The sequence below is a fragment of the Corylus avellana genome, chromosome ca2 (assembly GCF_901000735.1).
Source record: "Corylus avellana chromosome ca2, CavTom2PMs-1.0".
NCBI lineage: Eukaryota > Viridiplantae > Streptophyta > Magnoliopsida > Fagales > Betulaceae > Corylus > Corylus avellana.
In genome coordinates, this window is record NC_081542.1 from 25,389,016 (window position 1) to 25,406,363 (window position 17,348).

The 17,348-nt window shown below is 37.3% G+C and overlaps 3 protein-coding genes across 3 annotated transcripts; all 3 read left to right on the forward strand.

Annotated features, from left to right (window-relative positions):
- The first annotated feature begins 225 nt into the window (after window positions 1–225).
- Window positions 226–1,166, forward strand: LOC132169429 (agamous-like MADS-box protein AGL61). The gene is made up of 2 exons (XM_059580464.1): window positions 226–302; window positions 665–1,166. Exons 1-2 carry the CDS (start codon window positions 226–228, stop codon window positions 1,164–1,166), a joined length of 579 nt encoding a protein of 192 aa, XP_059436447.1.
- A 10,297-nt stretch (window positions 1,167–11,463) lies between these two features.
- Window positions 11,464–12,087, forward strand: LOC132169430 (agamous-like MADS-box protein AGL61). The gene has a single exon (XM_059580465.1). It carries the CDS (start codon window positions 11,464–11,466, stop codon window positions 12,085–12,087), a length of 624 nt encoding a protein of 207 aa, XP_059436448.1.
- Window positions 12,088–15,224: 3,137 nt separating this feature from the next.
- Window positions 15,225–15,779, forward strand: LOC132169431 (agamous-like MADS-box protein AGL29). The gene has a single exon (XM_059580466.1). It carries the CDS (start codon window positions 15,225–15,227, stop codon window positions 15,777–15,779), a length of 555 nt encoding a protein of 184 aa, XP_059436449.1.
- The last annotated feature ends 1,569 nt before the right edge of the window (window positions 15,780–17,348 follow it).

Genomic DNA, 17,348 nt, shown 5'->3' on the forward strand with positions numbered 1-17,348 from the left:
AAACTCTTGCGTTTTTATTCCAGTCACTATGTTTAAAGACATATATTTGCAAAATGCCACTATTCGAAGTTTGAACGTCCCTAATTAAATAGAGATGTTTTTTAGGCTTAAAATGTCACATTCCACGTCTCACTATTTTACCAAATTTTTGTAGCGTGTTTTTAAGAAACACTGAAATCACGATATGCCAAGGACTCAAGAAAAAAGGAAATATATATATACACGATGGCTAAAAAGTTGGTAGATGGCTTGCAAAGCCTGGCTAAAAAGTTGGAAGATGGCTTGCAAAGCCTACGTGTGCCGTCAATTATAGAAAGATGTACATTTGATTCATGAGCTCCGATCAAGAAGGAAAAATACAAAAAATATGACTCTGTAAGCTATAAATACATTCATAGACACCAGTCCTTCCATGGACTAAGACAGAATGTTAATCAATATATAACAACGTGACATAATTAATAAACAGCAAACACAAGAATTTTGTTCTTCATGCATGCATGCATTACCATATAATATATATACATCGCGTGGTGCATCCCATCTATATATATATATACATCCAAGAAAATCATTTGAAGCCAAAGAACGCAGGCAATAATAATCATAATAATAATAATAATAATAATAATAATAATTATCTCCTTTGTGTTAATCATGGAAGGGGGAAGAGGACAAGAGGGCGACAAAAGATTGAGATGAAGAGGATAGAGAATGGTGATGATCGCCTTATCACTTTCTCCAAACGAAGATCTGGGATCTACAAAATGGCTTGTGAGTTGGTAACCCTATGTGGTGCTGAGATTAGTGTTGTAGTTTTTTCGCCGGCCGGGAAGCCGTTCGTGTTTGCTCATCCTTCGATGGAGTCAGTGAGCAACCGGTTTTCAAAGAGAAACCCGCCGCAGAAAGGCGATGGTTCTCATCCCCTTGTGGAGGCTCACCGGCGGGTGAGAATCAACGAGCTCAACCAGCAGTACTGTGAGCTTGTGTGGCGGCTAGAAGCGGAGAAGGATCAAGGAAAGGCGCTGCAGAGGCTGGCGAAGGCGAGGGGAAGCCAGCCGGGCTGGTGGGAGGCTCCGGTTGAGGAGCTTAGCGTGGAGGAGCTCAGCCAAATGGTGAAGTCACTTGAAGAGCTCCACAAGATCTTGTATAACAAAATCATGTAGAAGAGACTTGGGGCCTCTTCTTCTTCTTCTTCTTCGTCTTCTTCCATTATTCCTGCAGGGAATGGTGCCCAGGGTTTCCATCTGTTTAAGGTTGATGCGTGTGGAAATGCTTCTTCTGCCGCCTTTCCTCCTGCCTATGATCTTGGAAGGGTGCATTTCTGAATAATTCTACCCGGTTGAGGATTACTTAATTAGAAGAATGATTCTTATGCTTTTTTTTTTTAACTTATATCTAGGGGTTTGGAGTTGAAAATTTCCAAAAAAAAAATAAAAAAATTAAGCGTGTATTAGCAGGAACGGAACCAGAGAACCGAGAGGAGCCGAATTTCATGTGCTTATAATTATTGTAGATGAATTATCATACCAAAGTCACACCCTAGTTTCATCTCTTGCGTTAACCATGAAGGAAAAAACTTATTATTTGTAATTATTGCTATCAATACCATAATCTCACAAAATCTTGTCTAAATAAGCCGTCAAAGTAAATTAGAGTTAATATATAAAGCCATTGAATACTTTCTACTTTAAGGTACTCTACACGCGGTACCTGACCACCACTGTCAAGAGTCCGGCTATCAGCTCCTTCGTGTAGTGATAGGAAGATATAAGTTTAATCATTTAATTTATGTTCTAATACTCCCCCTCACGTGTCAGCTCAAATTCTCATTTAATAATTGAGGCCCAACACGTGAAATATTTAATTAAAATAAGAAGTGAATGACGAAATCAATGTTCGAACTCAAAATTTTTTGGCTCTGATATCATGTTAAATAATCACTTATATATCTTAAACTATTAAAATAATAAGAAGATATAGCTTTAATTATTTAATTTATATCTTGTAATATGTCTAAGAATTGTTGATATATAGATGTCACATTAAACTAAAGGAAGATCGTTCAGGAGGTATAGGTATACCTTCAAATAAATGATTTACTAAGTCGTAACCCAGGAAATTTCTCTTATGATTTTCAAGATGGATTATTGAATTGATAATTCAATCATTTTATTATTTCATGAGATGCATCCTTAATATTGCTTTATAGTTTAATCACTACGTACATTTTACGAAACCTAAATCATTTTTTTTAAAAAAAAATCATTACCCATCTCTCTTTTTCATGAAAAAGCTAAAAATTAAATTTGAATCATTAAACACGTAGGGTAAGAGCATTCACAATGGGATAGCCAGATTTTTATGCAAATTGGCTTCTCAATACTCACTTTTTATCTAGTTTAGCTAATGGATTTTTAAATTCCTCTACATTCAATTAGCTATATTTCTATCTATTCTATGAAAATAATCTTTTATTTTTAATTTTTTTTATTAATTTTAATTCAAAAAACCATTTCCATGAAAAAAAAAACACCAAAAACAACCAACCAACCAACCAATCACCACTTTTATCTAGTTTAGTTTAATTTTGAAAAGATTTGGGAGAAAACAGATGAGAGAAACAATAAAAAATAAAATAACTCTCTTGAAAAGTGTTGCTACATTTAGCTTTTTTTTTTTTTTTGTACTCTTCCAATCAAATATCCATTTTGCTTCTGTTTTTTTTTTTTTTTTTGGCTAATCGAATGTAGGGTTTTTTTTACAAATTTGAAGAGTCATTTTAGATAAAAGTAGTATTTGGCTCTTTCATTGTAAATGCTCTAAGTAAACCAAATCGTTTTTAGAAGGTGAACAAATTGGAAGGCGAAAAGAAGCTCAACCTCATTGGTTTTAATGCTGCATGTATAGAAGTGGGATCATAAGAAAATATTACCAACGACATTAAAGTTGTCGTTAATAACCTTTCATGACAAAGCAACAACTTGTCGTCGCTAAAAGTTATTCATGACAACATTGAGACTTTTAAAAACGACTTTTTGTCGTCGTCAAAAACCAAATTTCTTGTAATAACATACACCATAGTGCCTTACCCTTTGCAATGTAAGAATCATTTGACATGAATATGCTGAATCACTTATATACTATAAACCTTATAAGCTGTTTGTTTTTCTTTATAAATATTAAAAATAGATAAATGTTAGGGGTCAATATTTTTTTTAATATTTAGTCAATTTCATCTTACAAAGTAATCATTAGATTGTAAACTTATGTGGACCCCATAAATTTAATGGTTGATCTATTTAATTTGTAGGAAAATATGGGCTAAATATGAGCGAACTTATTGACCCATACCATTTCTCTTAAAAATATAATAAAACGTAAGGCTTTTTGCGTGCATTATCTTGTAGTTTTAAACGGACATACATTTATTCCAAACTAGTTTGGAAGAAATTTCCTCCATCCTACTCTAATAAGTACTATCAAGTGTTATTTCTCATATGTTTTCTTTAATATTATTAAGTCATTTATTATCATTCTTTTTTTTTGAATAGTAATGCTTCTCTTATTCAAGCTCAAATAGAGCAAATCAGGAAAGGAGGGCAGTCTCCTCCTTCCGAACAATATCACCAATGCATGGTGGTATATAATGCCACCAATGAAAATTAGTGACATGGGTACAAGCCTCCTTTGCTAGAGTATGGGCAGCAGAATTTGCTCCCCTTAGGACATGAGTAAAACTAGACCTTGTGAATTCACGCCTAAAACTTTTCACATCTTCCACAAAATGGCCATAGCTACTCTCGCAAATTCCATCAGAATTAATGGCCTTCACTACCGTTAAGGCATCTCCCTCAAACATTACATTCTCAAAGCCCATCTCCTTGGCAAACAGCACTGCGTGAATGGCAGCATAAGCTTCGGCCACTGTGGGGTCCTCTATTATCTTCTTCTTTATCCCACAAGCCGCCAGAAATTGTCCAGTTGCATCCCTTGCTATGATTCCAATCCCTACACAAGAGTTCCGCTGAGCTATGGCGGCATCCCAGTTCACCTTCACCATATTCACCGGCGGTGGTTGCCAGGTTATTGTTTGGACCGGTTGGATTTCCTGATTTATACCCAAAGGCTGGGCATTGACTATCTGAAAGTGCTCCAAACCTGCCGCTGCTATAGAGAACACTTTGGTTGGATCTTCAAAGTCACCCCCATGCACAACATTATTACGCCTCTTCCATACTCGTTTGGCTACCACCGCAAAGAGTTCCAATTCTGGCATATCATATCGCCCAAGCATCTCCTCAAATAGCATGGCAAAGTCCTTAGCTCCACAGGTGCTCTTCTGAAGTTTGATAGGGCCACAACTCCACACATCAGTTGCTGAAGGGCATGACCATATTATGTGCTCCACACTCTCTTCCTCCAAGGTGCAAATTGGGCATAAAGGTGAGTTAATCACCTTGCGCTTGAATAAATTAGCTCTTGTTGGTAGGAGGTTGTGGCATGCCCTCCATACGAACATTTTTGCGGCATTCGGTACATTTAACTTCCAACATACTTTCCAAATCTCCCGCCCTGCCCCCAGAGTCGACGGTCCACCACATCCTTCTGCCTGCCAATCAACAGCAACATGGTAGGCACTGCGTACAGAAAAGAGCCCATTTGTTGTGCATCTCCAAATGAGTTTGTCATTAGGGAGTAGGGGACTTAGGGGGATAGACTTGATCAGTGCTGCCTCTTCGTCAGTGAAATTTTCAGAGATTAATGCATTTTTCCAGCTCCCCGAATTTCCATCAATAAGGTCACATACCCGAGTGTTGGCTGGAAGGTGATTCCGTGTAGATTGAACCGAAAATGTGGTTGGTTTTGGGAGCCAACAATCACCCCACACCCTGATATCTTTCCCATTCCCGACCCTCCATATTGATCCCTTCTTAATAATTCCTCTTGCTGAGAAGATGCTTCTCCAAGCCAAAGATGGCCTCTTCCCTACTTGGCCCTCCATCACCGTCGTCGAAGGGTAGTATTTGGCTTTAAAGACCCTGGCCACTAACGACTCCGGATGTTGACTAAGTCTCCATAGTTGTTTTGCCAAAAGCGCCTTATTGAACAAGACCAAATCTCTGAAACCTAAGCCCCCTTTGGCTTTGGAACACCCCATCCTCTCCCAGCTCATCCAATGAATTTTTGATGTATTCTCCTTGTGTCCCCACCAAAACCTTTGCATGAGCCGATTAATATCCCTGCACAAGGTGACAGGAAGTAAAAACACCGACATACAATACGTAGGGATGGCTTGAACGACAGCCTTTAGCAATATTTCCTTCCCAGCTTGAGACAAAAAATTGACCTTCCAATTATGTAATCTATCCCACACACGGTCCTTTATAGACTTGAAAGCTTTGGATCTCGATTTACCCACCAAAGTTGGCAACCCTAAATATTTATCATATTTTTGAGTTACTTGAAGCCCAGACAATTGAGTAATCTCAGCTCTTTTTTCTGGACTGGTATTACGGCTGAAAAATAAGGAAGTCTTATCCTTATTCAATTTCTGTCCCGAAGCAGCTTCATACTTGTCAAGAAGCTTAGTGAGTCGTCGCCATTCCACCGAATTAGCTTTGCAAAAGAGGAGGCTATCGTCCGCAAAGAACAGGTGGCTAATTCGCGGTCCATTCTTGGATGTAGGAACCCCTGTAATTATCCCACTTTCTTCCGCTCGGCAAAGCATGGAACTGAGTGCCTCCGCACAAATGAGGAATAAGTATGGAGATAGCGGGTCTCCTTGTCTTAATCCACGTTCCGGAATTATATGTCCCACCGGGTGTCCATTGACAATAATCCTGTAATTGACAGTTCGGACACACTCCATTATCAAATTCACCCACCGTGCAGGAAACCCCAGCTTTTTCATTACTGATTCCAGAAAAGACCACTCCACCCTGTCGTAGGCCTTGCTCATGTCCAGCTTGATGCCCATATAGCCTACTTTACTCCACATTCTGGTGTGCATGGAATGTAGAGTTTCGTAGGCAGCTAATATATTATCTATTATCAGACGCCCTGGCAGAAAAGCACTTTGAAAAGGTGATATTACATGGGGTAAAACCTTCTTTAGCCTATTAGCCAATACTTTTGAAATAATCTTGTACAGCACATTACATAAACTAATAGGACGGTAATCTGAAACAGTTCTGGGATTATTATTTTTTGGAATCAAAGCTATAAGTGTGGAGTTTATATCAGGCTCCATAGCAGAAAATTGTAAAAAATGTAGAACTGCTTCACATACCTCAGAGCCTACAGTGCTCCAATGTTGTTGATAAAATCCAGCCGTGTAACCGTCTGGACCTGGTGTTTTCATTGGGTCCATTTGTTTCAGAGCTGCTGCAACCTCCTCCCTTGTAAAATCTGCCAGTAAAGCATTTTCCATTCCAGGGGTAATTTTTGGTTCCACTGCCGCAATGCATTCATCTATCGATTGAGGCTTTGCCGAAGTAAATAATTCTTTATAAAAATTAACAAAGGCCAACTCGATCCCTTCCGTCGTTGTCCATTCCTGGCCGTGTCCATCTACAATCATAGAGATAGTATTGCGTTGCTTTCGTTGCGTGGCGCACGCATGAAAGAACTTTGTATTACGATCTCCATTAAGAAGCCAACTCTCCTTTGCTCTTTGCTTCCATTTTGTGTCTTCTTGTTCAAGAAGCCCATTCACTTCCTCCTTGAGAATTTTTTCTGCCTCCATAGTTGTGTTTCCCTCCTTCTCTTGTAAAATTTCCAGTTCCTTCGTTTTTGTCCGGATTAGCTCCTCTGTTGCAGTAACCGTTTTTTTCACCCAACGTAAGATGGTGCGTTGGCATGCGTTGAGCTTTGCTTGTACAGTTTGTTGAGGGTTCTCTCGTTGTGGACCCGAGATCCAGCCGTTTCCCACCTCCTGTTGAAAGCCTGGGTATGACGCCCAACTTGCTTCAACTCTGAAAAGCCGACCCTTACTTCTCCTAGAAAAATCAGCATCAAGCCGAAGAAGGAGTGGGTTATGGTCCGAGTTCCGACGAGCCAGCACCTCTACTTCTGCATTTGTGAAATTTGAGAGCCACTCCGGATTCCCAACTGCTCTGTCCAGCCGCTCTTGTGTAAAGGCATCATCCGGTCTACCATTCGACCATGTAAATAATGGCCCTTTGAACCCCAGATCACTCAACATGCAGTCTTCCAAAGCTTTCTGAAAATCAGCCAATTGTCTACTGGTTTTGGAAATAGCCCCCCGTTGCTCTGAAAAACTGACAATCTCGTTGAAATCGCCCATACATAACCAAGGAATAGGGGCCAAAGTGGATAAGTGTCGGAGAAGACCCCAAGCTTCTTTTCTTTTGGCGTCTTCGGGATGGCCATAAAATCCTGTAAATTTCCACTCCGCCCCATTCACCGTCGAACGTATAATAGCATTAATATGTCTCCGACTGTAGTTTTGTATTTCAACACTAAAGTTATTATTCCAAAAAAGAATCAAGCCTCCGCTTTTTCCAACACTGTCTACTACAAACATATTTTGCATCCCTAGCTTGACTCGCAAAAATTCTAAATTCTTGTCATGCGCCTTGGTTTCCATGAGGAAAACCACCGTGGGTTTCTTTTCCTTCACCATCTGATGAAGGTCTCGAACTGTTCGAGGGTTCCCAAGCCCTCGACAGTTCCAACTTAGGAGACTCATAAGTGGTGGTGGGGCTGTTTAACAGCCTCCACCAAAGCTTCATTTTCAAAGAATTCCACTGCTCCCTCCTTCTTATTCCTTTTTTCTACATTCCGATATAACTCCCCCCCACTCTCCAAATTTTTTCGTTTGCCCAATCCATTATCCCCCACACCACTGCTATCATCCGTAGAGCGATGTTCCTTCTGTATACACCTAGGAGTTTTCATCTTTCTGTTTTTTGGAGATACCACTTGAGGACCACCCTGCACCTTGGACTTTCCAAAAACAAATGTTGGAGACTTTTCATTTTGGCCCACAAGTGGATTGGGCCTCCTACTGTCAGCTACCTCCCCTTCTCGCATATCATCCAGGTCTGCACTTTTGTCAACAGCTGCCCATACCATCTTTTCCTTTATGGAATCCCATTGGCCCACGTATATATTTTTAGTCCCTCCTAGGCCATGCTCATTTATGGGTTGACTCCTCTGCATGGCTCCCAGATCTTTTGCATTAACACTCTTTCCCCCATTAGAGCCAAAAATGACATCCCCATTTATTTCTCCCGAATCTCCACCCTCATCCCATAACTGTAAGCGCCCCCGAGTTTCCTTATTGATCACCCCCCCAGAATGGCCAAAATTGATACCATCATAATTCTCTCCCAAATCTCCTCCCTCAATATTTTCCTCATCCCGTAAATTCAGCCTCCCTTGATTTGCGCTCCTGAAAATAGGGCTGGCCGTAGGATTATGATTCAGTGATTTTCCGGTGCTGCTCCTCACCGGAGTTTGAGAGTTCTCCGATGATCTTCCACCCGGTGGGTCCTTTTCCGTTTCCTCCTCCCTCCTCCGATTATACCTGCTGTTTTGCCCCTGACCTCCATAGCCATTTCCTGCTAGACCTCCGAATCTTTTGCTTTCCCCCGAAGCCCATCCGCCACCCCTCCCATATCTCCTTTTCGGTGATGGGACTCTAAGCCAAGGTCCAAATTCAGGTTTTTTTTCCCTTCCATTGATTCTCCGGCCAGCAACTCCTCCACATCCATTCTTTCCATGCATTATTACCCCACAAGTATAGCAATAACGAGGGATCTTTTCATATTGAAAAGCAATCCATATGGATTTCCCCCTGAGATTAATGGTTCTACCTCGTGAGAGTGGTTTTGAAAGGTCCAGACGAATCCGAACCCTCAGAAACTCCCCCCAGCCCACTCCTTCTTCAGTGACGTCGATATCCTCAACCTCCCCCACCGAAGCTCCAATCTTACGTCCCACATCTCTGCCCATACAAGACAGTGGAAGCCCAAACATACGTACCCAGAACGAAGCCTTATCAAACTCCAATTCAAAAGGCGACGTCACTCCGTCATAATCCATTATGGCAAAGAGATGATCATCAAAATTCCACGGTCGGCCTTCCAAAATCCGAATTTTGTCACATTCATTCCCAAATTCAATTAGGAATAGATTTGCACCCAGAGTCTTGAACGAGACCCTGTCTGTTGTATGCCAAGCCCGGATCAATGGTGTTTTGATAATATCTTTCCCCACTACCCGATCTGCTAGCAATTTCCCAACAACACAAGAAACACCCCGAGCAGCAAGGGGGGCTAACTCAGATTCCCCAATGGCCAAATCTGCTCCTTCTTCCTCCATTAGAGTGAGATTCTCCCAAAGCCGAGACAGTTCCTCTGCTGTTGTCCCCATCCTGCCTGCGCGTTACTCCTCCGCTTCCAAGAATGGCCACACGTATCTGGACGGAAGATTCAGACTCCACCCTAGTCACGGGGGATAGAAAAGCTTCACCTCCAGTCACCGACAGAGAGACCCTAGAGAGAAGACTCCATTTATTATCATTCTACTAACCTAGGAACCTAAACATTGATTTTTGATAAATTCAAACATGTTGAATGCATGACATTTGTAACTTATTAAATCAGTTTGAAGGAAATTTCCTACAAATTAATTTGAAGGAAATTTGTGTCAGTTCAAAAAGCTTAATTTATTCTTAATTAAAGGAATTCTTGTACTTGTAAACAGCTTTATCCTTATTTAATTAATGAAAGTCAAAGGAATAAGCATGTATACATTAATTCTGTCAGTAATGGAAGAAAGTTGACTGCATGAATGAAATGACAAACCTCTAATTGCAAGTTAATTAAGCCTATGGCCTAATCCTGTATATGCCAATTGCCAGGTGGATATTTTAAAGAAAGACAAAACAGAAATTAAGATACAATTCAATCATTTAATTAACCTCTGTTTCTTTCTATACATGTAAAATATTTTAAATATTTTTCAATTTGGAAATGCAATTGAAAATTGTTAGTTAGTCAAACGAAAAGTTTTTCATGATCATCAATAGAAAATTATTTATGGAGGCAGAATATATATCATGACTTAAGCTTTACGTACCGAAGTGTTAGCATGTTTTTTTGTGTATATATTTTTTTTCCTTTCTTTTATATTTTAAGACAAATACAATAATAAATAACTCAAAATACAAAAACAATTTTTATGTTATATTAAAACATTTTTCTAAACAAAAAAACCAAACACTCCTCCTAAACACATTAACAAACGGACGGGGATCCTCTACAATTCCCTTGCCTATAATATATAACCTTGCAAGGATAATTATGTTTAATTCAAACAAATTAAGTTGAATCATAATTTTTATAGAATGCCTCGGGTGGGATGTTCATTTTGGCTAACCTAAAACCCTCGATCGCAACCTTGATCGTTGTGAAACCTTAGTTCGCGTTTGAAACGAGATTAATAAGTCCTATTCAATCAAGACAACCGAACCGTACTTAGTTTAATTGTTTTCTTAACCAACTTACTCCAAAAACCCCAGTTTTCTCCACATCTATATAAAGGCGATTCAGCCTGAATTTTCATTGTAGAGGCAGTACTTAAACTTTGTTCCTTTAGAGATTGTAAACAATATTCACAAGCATTAACTTAACTATCAAATATCTCTTTATGCCTCATTAAACCACATAAAAACCTTCATCCATTGGAACTACTGTGATAAAAGACAAACAGAACATTTGTTTGTGTACAAGTCGATTAGTTTCAACTTTAAAGTTTTGTAAGTATAAATCGATTGTAATTGTTTCGATAGTAGATAAGTTTCTTGAAGTTGGCTACCGCTGAAATGGTTTAACTTCTTAAGAGTTCTTAAAAAAGCTTCCATTCCATCATGCACCAAAATTGTTGTGTCAAATTTATTTAATACTTTATTTAATTATGGTGATTCTAATTTTGGCTTGGAAATGTTATTCGGTTAAAAACACCTATTAACCCCCTCTAGGTGCTGCTTGAGGTCTTCAGGCGTTTTTCAATGTACGTATGTAGTTGATGAGACACATTTTACAATCGATCACTACAAAAAAAAGGTCACAATTTGATCATTTTATTCTTTTAAAGTTAACGCGACATTACAACTTTTAAAATCATAATTTAATACAAAAAAAAATTTAATAGTAACTGATCACAAATATAATAATAATAATTTTAAAAACTATGTTAACTTTGAAATAATAAAAAGAAGATAAGAATATAGTATTTAACATTACTCTTAATTATTACATAATAAATTAAGATAATCATTATCTGACATATTAATTAGAACAACTTAAAGAAAACCATTTATTTCTCTTCTATATATGCATCACTAGCCAAACCAAGAAAACCCATAATCTCTTTCTCTATTTTCTTCTACTACCATTTTTTTTGTTTTTGAATAATATATTTTTTATAATTATGGAAAAGGAAAGCAAGAAGACTAAGGGAAGGCAGAAGATTGCGATGAAGAAGATAGAGAATTTAGATGATCGGCTAATCACTTTCTCAAAACGCCGATCTGGTATTTACAAAAAAGCCAGTGAGTTGGCCACCCTTTGCGGCGCCCAGGTTGCCGTGGTGGTTTTCTCACCCTCCGGCAAACCCTTTTCATTTGGCCACCCATCTGTCGAGTCGGTGGCCAACCGCTTCCTGCAAAAAATCTCACCGGAATCCGGTGACACAACCCACCCGCTCGTGGAGGCTCACAGGCGGTTGAGAATAAGCGAGCTCAACCAGAACTACTGTGAGCTCGTCAGCCAGCTGGAAGCTGAGAGGGAGAGAGGGAAGGTGCTGCAGAAGTTGACAAAGGCAAGGGAAAGCAAAGGGTGGTGGGAGGCTCCTGCTGAGAAGCTTAGCTTTCAAGAGCTGCAAGAGATGAACAAGTCGTTCGAGGAACTCCACCGGAATCTGTGCAGCCGTATGAAGGAGAAGATTGCTGCTGGCCATGCCGGGGCATCTTCGTCCTTTCATGCTGGAACTACTCATGATCATCATCTTTCTGCATTTCCTGCTAGCTTTGGCTATGGAGGAAAGCACTTCTGAATGAAACAGAGACCTCTAGGGTTGTTCTGTGATATTGCTTTAGCTTTTTATCCAAATTAAGAAGAACATTGAAGGTCCTTTTTTTTTTTTTTTTTTTTGGTATGGGGATTAATATGGGAATATTTGTCAAGGATCTAATGATTTGTTCATATAATTAGTTGTGAAGTTTTTTACATCTGTGATACTCAAAAAACCTAACCATTTCGTCATGTCTAATTAATATTATGACAAACTAGATTAAGAAATATGGGTTTCAATTCAGGAAAACAAAACAAAAGAGTAAGGATACAGGCACATTTTTATCTCATACAGATAACTATTTCATAATACTGAGGTGTCGGTCTCAATTATTCATTAAGTTTTTTTTTTTTAATAGTAACTGAACCGAAGTTGATTGGGAGTACCATATAAAAATTGTAAATTGTAATTAGATAATTGTGAGATAAAAATGTAGTTTATAATATTAGCCAAACAAAAATCCAAAGTAAGGAGTAACTTAATCTTATTTCACTAACGGACATGGATAGTTATAATTTAAATCCATAATCAAGAATAACCCGAGTGAAATTTAAAGCATCATAACATAGATAGATCACTAAATGTTAAGATGAAAGACCAGTCACCAAAATAAGTTACAAACCAAATCTAATTATTTTGAACATAATTAAAGCCTACATTTAACCAGATAAAACATAAAAACGATCTCAATCATATTCTAACGAGCTCCATCGGCAATTCTCATGTGGTTAGGTCAACATTAAGACATGAGTTCAACTTCCGCAATGAAAGTCCTCATGCCTGATTAGAGTAAACCATCTCTTTATATTACAATCGATGTTATCCTATATAACTATACAAGAGTTTGGCTATGATTGAAGAAAAACAGTTAATCATAGAATGAGCTGCTCACCCTTGGAATTGTTTCATAATTGGTGACTTTGGATCATTATCTTCACCGGCACTGGTTTGAGCAGGTGTGTGTGGCACAATATTCAGAACCATTTAAAATTAAGTAATATTATTTAGTAGATTGTTATTATTATGTTAGAAAATGATTTCTAGAATAATTAATAAAGTAAGAAATAGGTCAACAATGAGTAAGAAAAATCATGAGATCAATCGATAACCTTTTTGGATTGTAATAATAAATTAATAACTTAAATTTCATGCCCTCTAATAAGAAGTTGACATCTCAACTTGGAACAAGAAAATTAAATTCGGCCTAGGCAGTAGATAATACAAAAAGAGCATATTTGCTCTGCTCTTAGGGAGAGAGAGAGACAGAGAGAGATGCAGATCAAAGAGAACTTATCGGCGTGGCAGAGGCGTGATGGGTGGTTAACGTAAAAGGTAGAAGAAGAGGGTTTTTTATTTTTTATTTTTTATTTTATTTTTTTTTAAGATGAGGTGTCAACCTCTTATTGAAGGCGGAAATACACAAAAGTCTTAGTTTATGCCAAGAGTCAAAGACCTTATAAAAATTATTCTCTCTCTAATAGGAATGCAAGTTTTGTTAACTTTGAGTTTCAACTCGATCTTAATTTCCATCATCATCCTAATGTAGAAAAAAGGTGCACTCTCGTGGTGCTACCATGGGGTCATTTAACATGGTTGTACGTGCCTAAACAATTAAGGCCACCTAAAACCCTTAAATGATGTTACAAAAATCCCATAAGTAATATTAATTTGCTTCCAAACAAGATTATTGAGTCATATTGACTAACTATTTTTTGAAATCATTCAAAATTAGAAAGGACAAAACTCCCTTATAAAAGCAGCAATTTAAAAATGGGAAATACTTTTTCTTTGGTGAGATTGTACTCAGCCTTTCCTTGCCAATTAAGAGTTGCCACGACCAATTCATTAGTTGCTAATTAACATTAACTCTGACAAATCACCTTCTGTTTTGCTATATTTTCCTTTTTTCTTTTCTTTTCTTTTTCTTTTTTCAATGGACCAAACACTTCTATGTAGAGATCAATCAACTCGTTCCCATTAAAGGACATCTAGCATAAACGTGTTTTTATAAAAAAAAATATTTTGTATTACAAGTAGGGTTTTGCGATTTGATTTATTTGTTAATTAATTTATTTAAAACGAGAGAAATTCAAACCGAATATAGAAAACAAAAATACATTACGTTGGCAAACATAGCCTTACATTCTAGCTGTTCATTATAAATATTGGAAGGCTAAGATATATAGCGCAACATTGTCCAAATTTATAAAAAGAATGTGCTAAAAAAAAACAATAAGAAAATGGGTGGTCAACTATTCCATCAACTGTTTCGAGGGTAGCTGGCCACCAAGCAGCTAATGGGGATGGCTGACCACCCCTAAATAGTTCTTGGAGGCCAGTGGTTGTCTACCCAAATGCAAATTTTGAACTAATTAACCATCCTAAAGCAGTAAAAGGTGGCAGACCACCCCTAAATGTGCTTATGGGTGGTTTGGCCACCCCAGAATTTATTTTGGGATGGTCAGCCACCCACGTGCATCATAAACGAACGATAATTGTTGGTCATGCAATACCTATGACCTATATCCTAAGTATTGCAAGAATAAAAAATGTTCGTCTTTCAACTGTTTTCTAATTATTTTGTACAACTTTGGACATTTGTTGACATATGATTGGGATATGTTAAAAATTTTTTTTTTTAGTGGCTAATTTGTTTCCAACCACGTACACCAACACATGTCAAAAGTTGTAAAATAGTAATAAGTGCCACATTACTCCTTAAACAAATTCTAAAACCAATGGTAGCCAATATTGACAATCTTTTGAAAAGGGATATCTGTATAGCTTGAGATTTAATTTCTTTCCAAAATCTGGTATATATGGTGAATTAAAATTAAAGTATGCCAAGAAAAGGGTTAAAGTTTTATAATATAGTAGCAGTCGCACAAAATAGGAAAGATAGTCATAAGCTTTCCATATGTAGTAACATTAATGGAGAATCAAATGTAGAAACAACAATAAAGGAAAACAAAAAAAAAAAAATATTAGAAACACTTAGCCCTCCTCTTTGTGCCTGTACAATCAACTCATATACATACAGCTTCACTCTCCATTCTCCTTTAATTTTCAAATCAATAACAACATAAGTTCACCCCTCTTCTGGTGGAAGATACTCAAAAATGGGTCGGCGAAAGATCGAGATGAAGATGGTGAAGGACAGCAGCTCCAGGCAGGTCACCTTCTCGAAGCGCCGGACCGGCCTTTTTAAGAAAGGAAACGAGCTTGCTACGTTGTGCGGCGCGGAAGTTGCCATGGTAGTCTTCTCCCCGGGAGGCAAGCCATTCTCATTCGGCCACCCAAGCGTTGACTCAGTTGCAAACAGGTTTCAAAATCAGGACCTAGAACCAAATAACGGTAATGTCGGTGGTTCTTCAAAGGATGCGAAGGTGGATAAGCTTAATCGGCAACTTATTGGCCTGATTAAGCAGCTCCAAGCGGAAAAGAAGAGGGGAGAGATGCTGGAGAAGGCAATGAAAGCAAAAGGGCAACCCAAATGTAAAGCACAGATCAATGAGCTCAGCCTTCATGAGCTTGAAAAGTTGAAGGGATCACTTGAGGAGCTCCGTGGAAATCTAAAAGCACGAGTCAGTGAGATGGAGGCATCATCTTCGTTGCTTCTCCTGGCAAAGAAACCTACCCGAGAAGATGACAAGCAAGTTACTAAAAAAGGTTGAGTCTTGTATTTGGACCATATATTCTATAATATATGGTTAATCTGTTGCTTGAAAGAACTCCAATTAAATGTGATTCATCTAACAAAAAAACTTCCAAATGTGTGCTAAAATATGTATCAAAATGGCTGTTATTAGTGGTAATATTTGTCCATTTCTTTTTTGGGATGAATAATATTTGTGTATATTTCATTGTCTTCACCACTTGAGTGGAAGTTATACGTGCAAAAGCACTTATGTAGACGCGCGTATGTCATTATGATGTTCCTCTTGCGCCATTTCAAAACCGATGAAGCTTTAAAATTACTATTTAATTTGTAATAGATTATTATTAAATTTTAATTTAATTATAATTTTGAAAGTCACATTAATTTTGAAACGATGCAAGAGGAACATAAGGATGACATTTAATATTACTTGAGAGGTAAATATAGAGTAATTTTACAAGTCATTTTTGTGTCTCTCCAAAAATAAGGTGTCTTTCAAAATTATCATTGGATCAAAATTCAATAGTAATCAATCACAAGCCCAATGGTGATCTTAATTAAGTTTCGTATCATCCTTGTAGCGACACAAGAGAGACTTATAACATTACTTATAAATACAAGTCTGCATGTATGCAAAATTAAATTTGAAAGATGTGGTTTGTGTGTGATAATTCTTTTCAAGAGGTGTTTTTTGTGTTTTGGTTAAGAAAACGTTTTGACGTAACATCAAGATAAAAGGAGTTTGGCCTTTTTTGTGTATATTTTTTTGAAAAAAAAAAAAAAAAAAGTTATTTATTAATGTTTTGATTGTTTAGGAAAAAAAAAAAAAAAAAGTTCTCCAACCCAATTAAAATAGTGCTACGTATCTATAAACATTTAAAAGGCATATTAAATTCAATCTAAGTTAGTAAACTGCTATTAATGAGGTTAAGAATTTAATGTACATTTTAAATATTTATAGATACTTGACACTATTTTACATGGGTTTGAGGATATTTATTCTAGACTGGTTTGAAGGAAATTTCTGTCCTTTATATATATATATATATATATATATATATATATTTTGAGAATGAAAACGGAAAACAATTATGTTGTTTTTTATAGTTGTTATCCTAGGACGTGCTTGATTACAAAGTTTAGACTTTCTTGACAAAAAGTGTGACCAAACTCATGTAGAGCTGTTCGCTTTGACCAGCTAGCACACATTATTTAGGATGCTGCTGTAATGTCTATTAGTTTTTGTGAAAATTTTTAAAAAATTAACAAATACTATAATATTAAATATTATAATTAACTTAACAAATACTATAATATTAAATATTATTAACCTAATAAAATGAAGATGTAGTATTTAATAGGGTTAAATACTACTAAATTAGTCCCTGCGGTTTCACAACTTTATTTTTTCTCCCCTAGGGTTTCATTTTTATCACAGGAGGTCCCTGTGGTTTTGATAAGTGACCAAATTAGTCCATCCGTTAGTTGACTGTACGGACTGACACGTGGACCAATCAGACGTCGACACGTGGCACATATATTAATTTTTTTTAATTAAAAAAATGTTTTTTTTTTAAATTAAAAA